Source organism: Solanum tuberosum, unplaced genomic scaffold (genome assembly GCF_000226075.1).
Source record: "Solanum tuberosum cultivar DM 1-3 516 R44 unplaced genomic scaffold, SolTub_3.0 scf00028, whole genome shotgun sequence".
NCBI classification, from domain to species: domain Eukaryota; kingdom Viridiplantae; phylum Streptophyta; class Magnoliopsida; order Solanales; family Solanaceae; genus Solanum; species Solanum tuberosum.
In genome coordinates this window covers 2367598-2378473 of record NW_006238954.1, presented here as the reverse complement: position 1 = coordinate 2378473, position 10876 = coordinate 2367598, and the positions used below count along the sequence as shown (strand labels likewise).

General features: G+C 36.7%; 1 protein-coding gene across 1 annotated transcript; it reads right to left on the bottom strand.

The window, feature by feature from the left end:
* Window positions 1–6362: 6362 nt before the first annotated feature.
* On the bottom strand, window positions 6363–8199 carry LOC102596060 (annexin-like protein RJ4). Its single transcript, XM_006341776.2, has 5 exons — window positions 8091–8199; window positions 7291–7658; window positions 7000–7212; window positions 6820–6921; window positions 6363–6750 (listed from the first exon to the last, which is right to left on the bottom strand). The coding sequence occupies exons 1-5, from the start codon at window positions 8161–8163 to the stop codon at window positions 6547–6549; spliced, it is 960 nt and encodes a 319-aa protein (XP_006341838.1). The 5' UTR covers window positions 8164–8199; the 3' UTR covers window positions 6363–6546.
* Between the last annotated feature and the right edge of the window lie 2677 nt (window positions 8200–10876).

Below are 10876 nucleotides of genomic sequence, written 5' to 3'. Positions count from 1 at the left end.
GTTAGTGAATTTAGTTGTTGGAATTAAGTCAAAACTAATGTAGTTAAAGTTAAAAAGTTGTTAAGTTGTTTAAATAAGTTAAAATAAATAATGTGGTTTAATTGGTGGATTTAGTTGTTGGAAGTAAGTCAAAACTAATTGAAAATCTATATCTTGGAGTTAGCTAGACTAAACAGGCTAAGAAGAAGAAGTCTAGGAGACCCATAGATCCTGAGAATATTGTAGGATCTATTTCTTCTGTGCCAGAGCGCATCACCCATGATACTCATTTATTTGTTGTTCCGTTTGGTACGGCGGATCCTCGACAATATTATCCTAATTATCGTCGACCAGTCTGTGCTTCCTCTACTTCACAGGCATTGCCTTCACGACGCTACGAGGTCCTACCTTTACAGGCTATTCGTCGAGCACGACCCTTATCGACAGGTACTCCATCTCCCACAGGTACATCTCCTTAGTTATCTGTCATGAGAATTGGAGATTCTAGTAGCGAGCAATCAGATGTTATGGCTGGTACGCCTCCATTGACTCAGTGTTTTGTGCATCCTGATATATCACCCTCGTCTACAGCTACACCTAGTTCTACACCAGATGATACGATGCTTGCTCTTGCTCCTGGCCAGAAGGAAAGGACAGACTTGGTAGAGTCATGATTGAGCCGGATGGATCATCGTAATTTTATTTTGTTATCTATTTTGTTAGTTTATTTTATTTATTTCTTATACTTTAATATATTATTCATGAATTAACATATTTATTATGTGTTTTGCAGGTGGCATCCTGCAAAAGGATGTTGCCCCGGGCTTTAAAAGACTGTGTTAGAAGACTCTATACACAAGCTTATCACTCTTGGAGCGAGATTTCAAACAGTATACGTCAGACGATGTTTAATAACTTTAAGGTATATATTTTTTCGTTAAGTTTAGTATACTTTACTTTTTTACTATCGATCTAATTAACGTTATTCAATTTTTTTCAGACTATGTGTACTTGGGAGTCGAGGTACAATTTGGTCATTGGGACCACATTTGAGAGGAAGGCATCCGCGAGACTGTCTAGCTGTCTAAAGAACATTCGAGATAGTGGTGAACGTCCCAGTTGAATGTTGCCTCATGTTTTTGATGAATTGGGTCAGTATTGGAACACAGACAAGTTTAAGGCAATATCAGAACAAGCCAAAAAGGCTAGAGGCAGTCTTAAGGGTGGCTCGTTGCACACCGGAGGTGCAAAGACCGTTGGAACAATTGCACGAGAGATGGTAAGTTCTAATTCAAACTTATAAATAAATAATTAGTTGATTCATATATATTGTTATAAATTTCAGTTTTTATTTATAGGAAAAAGAATTGGGACTCACTCCCATTGAACTGGAGGTTTTCAAGAAGACTCGTGTCAGGAAGAAAGAAAATGAGTCGGATCCGGATGTGTGGGTGGAGGAAAGGACCGAACGAACTTTTATAAGTTATTTAATATGAATAATATATATTAATAGTAGAATATATTTATGATATGTATATATTGATGTCAATTTTATATTTAATATGCAGAATTAGTTTCATCAGTACGTCGCTGGGAATCTAGATAGTTCGGTCCAATTGACACCTGAACTTTTCCACCCCAAAATTTGGAAAGAAAAAGTGGTAGGGGGAACACAAGGGTAGAGTCTATGGTCTAAGGCTCTTGAACGATGTAAGACGACTCCAGTTAGGCTTAGAAGGAAGAATTAAATAATGTGGTTTTGTTGATGCTATGGTCTAGGCTCTCGAAACGATGTTAGACGACTACAGTCAGACTTAGAAGGTATTGGATCATCACGTCAAGCCGAGGCACTTGACGGTGTTTAGATTGCTTCTATGTCGGCTCAAATAGCTAAACTTAGAGTGGCACTAACAGAGTCGGAGCGGAGAAGAGTAGCTGAACAAGAAAGCATGAGTGAGACCGTTCAGCAAATCAAAGAACAAGTGATGAACCTCGCTCGTTGACCTACTACTTCGGCTCCCGATGACACCGACGACGAGAGTGATGAGGATGATTATGTAGAATTCACTCCCTAGTTTAGATCTCTGGACATTTATGAACTTTTTGAAATTTTGAAACGAATTTTTGAAAAGACTTTTATAAGTTCTTTTAATTTGTGTATTTTAGATTACTTTTGAATTGTTATTTTAAGTTTGTTGTATTATGTTTTGTTTAGATTGTTTATAATTGTGTGCGTTTGATTGGGCTGAATAATGTAGAATTGAATTGAATTGAATTGCATATGCAGGTGGGCAACAAAAACTGTCAGTTTCTGATTGGACAGCGTGGTTTTTTCCGTCGTTTTTCAGGAATTTTCAAAAATAAAATTTTCAGAAAAGCGACGGACTGTGTCGCCTTTTAGAAATAAAAATAAAATAAAATTAAAATAAAGTGACGAAGTCCGTCGCTTTTGTTAAAAAAAAATAGTCAAAAAGCGACGCAGTCCGTCGCTTTTTGAAAAGTGTCGAGCTAAAAAAGTGACGGAGGTGATTGTGTTGCTTTTCCGTCGATTTCGATCAAAGAAGCAACGCAATTCTTTGCTTTTGACCATCATTTGTTGACAATTTTTTAGTAGTGCGAAAACCGAAAACCAAACCAAACCGCAAACCGAATCAAATCAGAAAAAAAATCCGACTAGTGATTTTGTTTGACTTGGTTTGGTATTGAAAAAAAACACCTGACTATATTTGGGTTGGTTTGGTTTTAACTAAAAAAACCAACCCGACATTATATATATAATTTTAATATTTTATTTTATACATAAAAATATTTACTTTAATATAATTTTTAAATATTTCATATAATTTTTTTATAGTTTTTTATCTTTTAATCTATTATTTCAAGTTTGAAACTTAGAATTTTGAATGGTCCAATAAATATTATAGTCCACAAATATTGGGTAATTATAATAAAGCTTAAATCAAAATCAAATTAATACTAATGCAGAAAGAAAATTCAAATTAAACACTAAGAATGACAATAATATTGAATATTTGTTGTTTAGTTTTATATTGGTTTAGACAATTAAAATACATAATCTAATTTTAATTTCCTTTAATATTTAGTCATGTAACTTATAACTTATTGAACTTATTTTAGCATGATTTAGTACTTTTAAATTATGATCATTTTCATTATGACTTGTTAATTTGCAATATTTGTTTTACGCGATTTCGTTATTATTATTTTTGTTGGATATTTTAGTGTCATTAATCATATCATATTTTGTGTTATTTTTTAAAGTAAACATCTTAGATAGTTGTATTTTGATAGGACTAAAGAAATATTTGAAGTACAAGTAAATTATATGTTTGTATGAATACTTTACCGAAAAAACCTGAAACAACCCAAAAAACTGAAAAATCCGAAAAAACCCGAAGTTGAAAAACCTAAGTTTTATTAGTTTGGTTTGATTTATAAATTTAAAAATCTGACACAAATAGTTTGGTTTGATATTTGAAAAAACCCAAACCAACCCGATCATGTACACCCCTAGAGATTAGCATCATGTGATTAACAGAGGAAATAACCATGCTTAACCTTATTATTAGCTTACCTTGGATATGGAGATGAAGAAATACAAGTTCTATGCTCTTAAGCTCGGGTGTGTTTGGTATGAAAGGAAAATGTTTTCCATTGAAAATGTTGAAAATGTTTTTTGGAAAATAAGTTGATTTCTAACTTATTTTCTCATGTTTTAGTTGGTTAGTGGAAAATTGTTTTCAAGAGTATGATTAGTGAATGAAAGAATTTTTTTTAGAAAATATCTTTTATTTTTTGCTAGAGAATAGAAAATATTATTTTAGGAAAATAGAGTTTGACCTAGAAATCAACCCCAATAATGAATCTAACACTCGACCCTGACACCTGCCCCGACACCTGATCTGGGACCTGACTCCTACTCCCTACACGGGACCTGACATTCAATTGGGACCCGACCCCAACCATGACTTGAATTGGGACACAACCCTAACACCTAACCCATGACATAACCTTGACACTCGACCCCGACACCTGATCCGGGACCTGACTCCTACTCCCTACACGGGACCCGACCCTAACCATGACTCGAATTGGGACACGACCCCAATACCTAACCCATGACATAACCCTGACACTCGACCCCGATACCTGATCTGGGACCTGACTCTTACTCCCTACACTGGACCCGACATTCGAAATGGGACCCGACCCTAACCATGACTCAAATTGGGACACGACCCCAACACCTAACCCAGGACATAACCACGACTCCCGACCCGACATTCTAATTGGAATATGATCCCGAGATTAGACCCTGGGACTCGACCTCGACCCAAAACCCGACTCTGACTCTCGACTGTAACATTTGACTCAAGATCCAATTTTGGAATCAAAATCTGAACCCGACCTAAGGTCCAAAACCTAACCCCAATCTCGATCCGAGAACCCGATCGAGACCCAAGACCCAACCCCGACTCGAGACTTGGCCATGACACTAACACCTAACCTGAAATCTGACCCTGAACCGCAACGTGAGACCTAACCTCGACCCAAGACCTAGACACTGACCTCAATCTGAGACCCCGACCCTAGATTTGAACCGAAACCCAACCGGAGAGCTTACCTCGACCCTCGCACCTCCCCCCGACCCCGACCCCGACCCTGACTCGAGACCCCACCTCGATCCATCCACTTAAACCAAGATCCCACCCTGACCCAAGATTCGACCTTAATACCCTTCCTGGTCCCGACCCGAGACCTTGACCTTAGACCCGACTCGACCCTGATCCGAGATCCAAGACCCCAACTGTGACACGTAATATAAGACCTGACCCGACCTTGACCTTGACCCTAGACCCCGACCCCAACTCGAGACCTGACCCAGACTCAAAATATGGCCCCGACTCGAGACCTGACTCCGACTCAAGACTCGACCCTGACCCAAGACCCGGCCCCAACCTAAGACTCGATGCCCACGCAAGACCCCGACCCGAGATCCAACTCCCAACCCCGACTTCCCACTAGAGACCCTACTGTCGAATCTTGATCCAACCTCAACATCGACACTCGACTTCAAATTTTGGTGCCCTGATTCTCCACTGACACCTAAATCGAGATCAAATACCAAAACTAAGACTCGATTTCAAATTGGGACCTAACCCTAACATCCGACTCATGACCCAACTTTCGAAACGAGGTTTGACTTCGACATCTGATCCCGATGATTGATTCGAGACTCAAATCAAACACCTGACATGATCCCCGAGCTCAACTCAATCCGAAACTCAGAAGTTGAGTCTCGATTTGAGTTCAAGAGTCAGGTCTCGAATCGAGAATCAGGATTCAGATCCAACATTAGTATCGAGAATCGATACCCAAGACTTACGTTATGATGCAAAGTTAGGGGTAAGGTTCAAAATGATATTGGAAAATGTTTACCTTACTTTTTAAATTTTTTAAGGAAAGTCGTTTTTCTTTAAATTTGAGGAAAATAAGTTAATTTGGAAAATAGTTTCTAGAACATTTAAATCAACCAAACATGAGAAAATTGAAAAACATTTTCTGGAACACATATTTCTTCGTACCAAACAGACCTGATTCAGACGGAGGAGGTGAAAATGAAATAAAAATCAATTTTGCAACTTATATAGGCCGCAGCCAACACTCCTTCACCTTGCGGTACCACATGCGAGGACTTTATGTTGGTCCGTATGTGGTGGATGGAATTTCAAGAATCTCCCTACGTAGGGGGCTTCAACATATGATGGACATACCATCCGCATCTACTTATACGGCCGTATGTCAATTGTCATGCATGTGACATGTCTTACAACCCAATCGTATGTTCTTGGAGACTAGACAGTACGTTGTAAAATATGTATAACTTTGTGCTAGAGTCGGATTGACAAGTGATTTATTTCATTGGAAATTAGATTCGTTAGACATTTAATTTAATAGGTATAGTTTAACCCTTAAATCCTCATATCCTAGGATGTATATACCCTTTTAAAGTTTGATCTTATGCAAGATCACTTGAAACAATCGTCCAAAATGTAACTTTCAATTTGGCTATTGTACCAAGGCTCTCCAACCTTAGCTTCAAGCTTAGTTTAACACTACATTTGTCAGAGTATACTGGATCCCTAACATTTTTGCTCAATTACAACCTTATCTGAACTTATCCTCCAAAATTTGGATAAATTTGTTGACGTCGAATTAATCTTACACTAGTTTGGGGATATGGGGTGTTACACCTTTAACAAGAATACGATTTGATATCATACATAAAGTCAGGTTAAATGTGTGAATAACTTCTGGCGACAACTTAGATAATTTCCAATTTAAATTGCAAATGACAGAATTAAGTAACATGAATGTTTATTGAGAATTAGATCACACACAAATAAATGGGAAAACAGCAACAACGAGTAGGACGACAAGATATGAATTCACACAATATCCAAGACACACCTCAACGATAGACGATTTTTTTTTATTCAAGAGACACTCTCACACACACCTCAGCTGTTGGCTATATCGATTGATTTACTTTTTGTTTCCTAAGAGAGTGAGAAGGAAATCCATGTAATCCCCAGAAGTGTGCTTCGAGATAGCATGATCAAGACTCACACTGTTCCTCTTGTAGTAAAGCTCTTTGATCACTTCCAAATCCTTATCTGCCCTGCTCACTATTACCCTTGTCACAGACTCCTCATCTGTCCCTGACTTCATTAGGGCACGCCGAATTACCTGCACCACATCACCATTCGTTTAAAAAGTAAATAAGTATGTGATATTATAGCTACGATTGTTAGTTACCTTTTCATAGTATGCCTGAGAGTCATAAGTAATGCAACGGATTGTCGTTCTCAATGCTCCTAAGAAAGCATTAGCTGTCTTTTCGCCATCGTCCCTCAAGTGCTAAAAAGGAAAACTGAGTTAAGACCTTATAAAATGTAGCAAAATTTTACACAACATTAAATATTCTTTACACTATACCTTGGTGAGTGAAGAGGTATAATCATCCTTGTAACGGTTTAGGGTTGCTCTGAGTTGAGTCTTGCTCCTTGTGGTAATAATTCTAACAATTTCTTCATGATTAAACTCCTTGCTTTTTATCGCATTGTAAATAACGTCCGCCTCAGATTTGGCTAGCTTTGCATCTATTTCATCACCTGCATATCTATATATGCTAACTACAGAAACCAAAAGCTGAAAAAACAAACAGAATTATACATCACATAACCAAACAATAGAATACAACAAAAAAATGAAAAATTAGTTACATGCCTTGCGAAGATCACCGGTGCAATGCTGAGCTAAGTCTTCCTCGAGGGAGCGTTTGTAGCGAGCTTGATAGGCACACTTAACAGCCAAAAAGTCTTGAGGAGAATATATACATGACAACTCAATGATGGATGTGTAATCTAGGATAGGTTTCTCTTTTATCGCAACATGCAATATAACTGCATCCCTCTCTTGTGGATCAAGCATCCATCTGTACACTGCTCTCTCAAAGTGTCCAGACAACTCAGATTCAAGGCGCTTCACAAGATCTTCATTATACATCTCCTCATATGTTTTCCTTATTATCTTCCTCTGACTTGCATTTCTATGCCCGAGTATCGATATTAACGCCTTCTCATCCGTTCCCCATCCTGAATCCAATTAGTACATTAGGAGTCGTTTGGTTTGAATAAATGTTATGATGAGATTAGTTATGTTGAGATTATTTCTTACTTAGTGTTTGGTTTGTTGTATTCAAAATAATATAATTGCATAAATTTTAAGAACAAGTTATTTGTTTACAAAAATAACCTTTACAAATGTGAAAAGTGAGGTATGAAAATGGTTTAAAGAGATATCTTTGTCATTTATCTATTTTATCCAGGAATAAGTTATCCCGGGATTACTATATCACACCCAAGGGGAGGGATAACTTATCCTGATACTAATTATTAATCCTGGGATAAGTTATCATGCACTTGCCAACCAAACAATAAATTAAGTGACACTATAATTTAATCTCAGGACTAATAATAGCAAGATCATGATGAGATAATTACTATAGAAAAGAACAAGTAAATAACCTTTACAGGCCTTCCTAATAGCCTCTGCATCAGTAACAGGAGAATGCTCTTCAGGGCAAATCAGAGTAGCCATTGCTAATTAATTAATTAATATATACTCAAAACTCTCTTCTTAATTATCGATATATATTGTCTACTTCCTAGCTCTTATTTATACCACTAAAAAGTGTTTTTAATTAATATTGAAAGTAACGACATTACTTATCAATGAAGTACTAGGCCAACTTTTGAATAACAAATGGACAAAATACTTTCACATCTTTTTCATTTTTTAAATTCCACATGGGGCGGAGTTTTCCAGATTACCTTATATGGTTGTATTATAGTTACATTTCCCTCTTTATTATAACTTGATCTTGAGATACTAGAATAGTACTCCCTCCGTCCCACGCCGGCACTTTTCGGATTTTGAAATTCAAACAAGTCCCTCTTTGACTGTAAATTTTTCATAGATCTTTTCAACATTTTGAATTATCAATTATTGTGACTTATAGTACTTTTTACGTAGTTTACAAATATATAAATTTCATTTCAAAAAAATTGAAGATTCTATGCGCAAATTTTCAATCAAACTTAAATTGTCTGACTATCAAAAAATGAAAGGTGACACATAAATTAGGAGAGAAGGAGTATTTTTTTAGCTATACCTACTGTGTTGAAGAACCGAGTTCTTCCTACACCAAACAAAATGTAAATTACGAAATATAAAAACACAGGAAATTTTACCATGGAAAACTTCTTACTCAAGAGAAAAAGAAAAATCACGATATACCATCGGAAGATTTACCTCAAAAACGACTTCACTAACTCAAGTAATTTTAGGTAACAAACTAAAACCTAAAGGGACTCTAAACTTAGTACCTTTCACATCTACAATTAACCTAGGTGTAGCTAGCACTTTCAAGACTAATGTGATCTAGTTGATATTCAGCTAAAAGTGCTGGGTTTAGTAAGGTGTGAATGAGAAATAAAAAAGTGAAAATGGAAAGAGGAAGAACCAATGAAAGTGGGGGAACCAATTTTGGAGGGAAAATGAAAAGTCATTGCAAAGTGCAAATGAAAAGTCATTTTTACCATATTGGTAGAAGAAAGGAAATTGTTGTCCTTATATTAGGAAACACTTCCTTTAGTTCTTAAAGGGTTAAGAAGAAGGTGCCCCCTCGCGCCGTCGTCGTCGCTCGCTCGGCTTCGGCCTCGGCCTCAGATTCGGCAAATGATCTGATTGATTGATAATATTTTTGGACAAAAAATTCATATGCAATGGTAATAACGCTCTAAAAGGACATGTTCCTTCTGAAAAATCGTTATTTTTCCCAAAAGACACAACGTTCTGAAAAAAATGGGTCTGAACAGACGCATTCCTTGCTGTAAATGGCTATACATAGAGATGTTTTTTCCGGTTTTCATCAATGAAAATTTTTCCTCTCTGCATACATTTTTCTTACATAAACAAAATTGTCGATCGATTGAGTCTGTGTGTGCTCTTGTTGCTGTTCTTGCGCTCGCTGAAGTTATTGAAGTTTGAGGTACCGCTACTTCTTTAACAGGTTAATCCGTTTTATCTTGGAAGGAATTAATCTGCAACCTCGGGTATCNNNNTTTTTTCTGTTTCTGTATTTTTGACTAACCTGAATACAGGAGATAACAATCTTAAGAAATTTATATAGTTTCTGTATTTGAGGTTTCTGGAGATTAAAACATTTATGGTTTTCTACTCTGTTTGAGTTTTTAAAATTCATTCGGTTAACGATTAAAAGAACATAAAAACTTTATCGTTAAATCAGAAACAGTCTGTGTAAGGATTTATTCTTTACTGGTAGTATTTCACTTACTAAATTGTTTGCCATTTGTGACAGAAAAATGACTAATTCAAGTCAAGTAAATGTTGCAACAACATCGGTTGCACACAATCGTTCAAATGCTGCCTTAGCACCGGCTGAGAAACCTGCAAAGTTTTCTGGAGTCGACTTCAAGAGATGGCAGCAAAAGATGTTTTTCTATCTGACTACATTGAGTCTGCAGAGGTTCATTAATGAGAACGTTCCTGTTATGTCGGATGAAACTCCGCCTGAAGAACGATTCTTGGTAACAGAAGCATGGACACATTCTGAATTTTTGTGTAAAAATTATATTCTGAGTGGCTCGCAGGATGATCTGTACAATGTGTACAGTAATGTCAAAACCTCAAAAGAACTCTGGGATGCTTTAGAAAAGAAGTACAAAACAGAGGATGCCGAAATGAAGAAGTTTATTATGACAAAGTTTCTGGACTATAAGATGATAGACAGTAAGACTGTCGTCACCCAAGTTCAAGAATTGCAGGTCATAATCCATGATCTCCTTGCTGAAGGTATAAATTTATTTAATACCTATGTTGGAAATATTAAGTTTATTCTTAATACTCACATAATCTTTAAGGTAGGATTGGTTGTGAATGATGTTTTTCAAGTGACTGCAATTATTGAGAAGTTACCTCCATTGTGGAAGGACTTCAAAAACTACTTGAAACATAAACGCAATGAGATGACTTTTGAAGATCTCATGGTAAGGCTGAGAATCGAAGAGGACAACAAGGCCGCAGAAAAGAGGTCATGTGGTAATTTAGCAATATCTGGAGTAAATATTGTTGAAAAAGATCCCACAAAATCAAAGAAAAGAAAGAAAGCATCTGGTCCAAAGAGCAATCCTCCTAAGAAGAAATTCAATGGAAGCTGCTTCAACTGTGGCAAACGTGGTCATAAGGCTACTGAATGTAGGGGTCCCAAGAAGGACAAGAAAAAGGATCA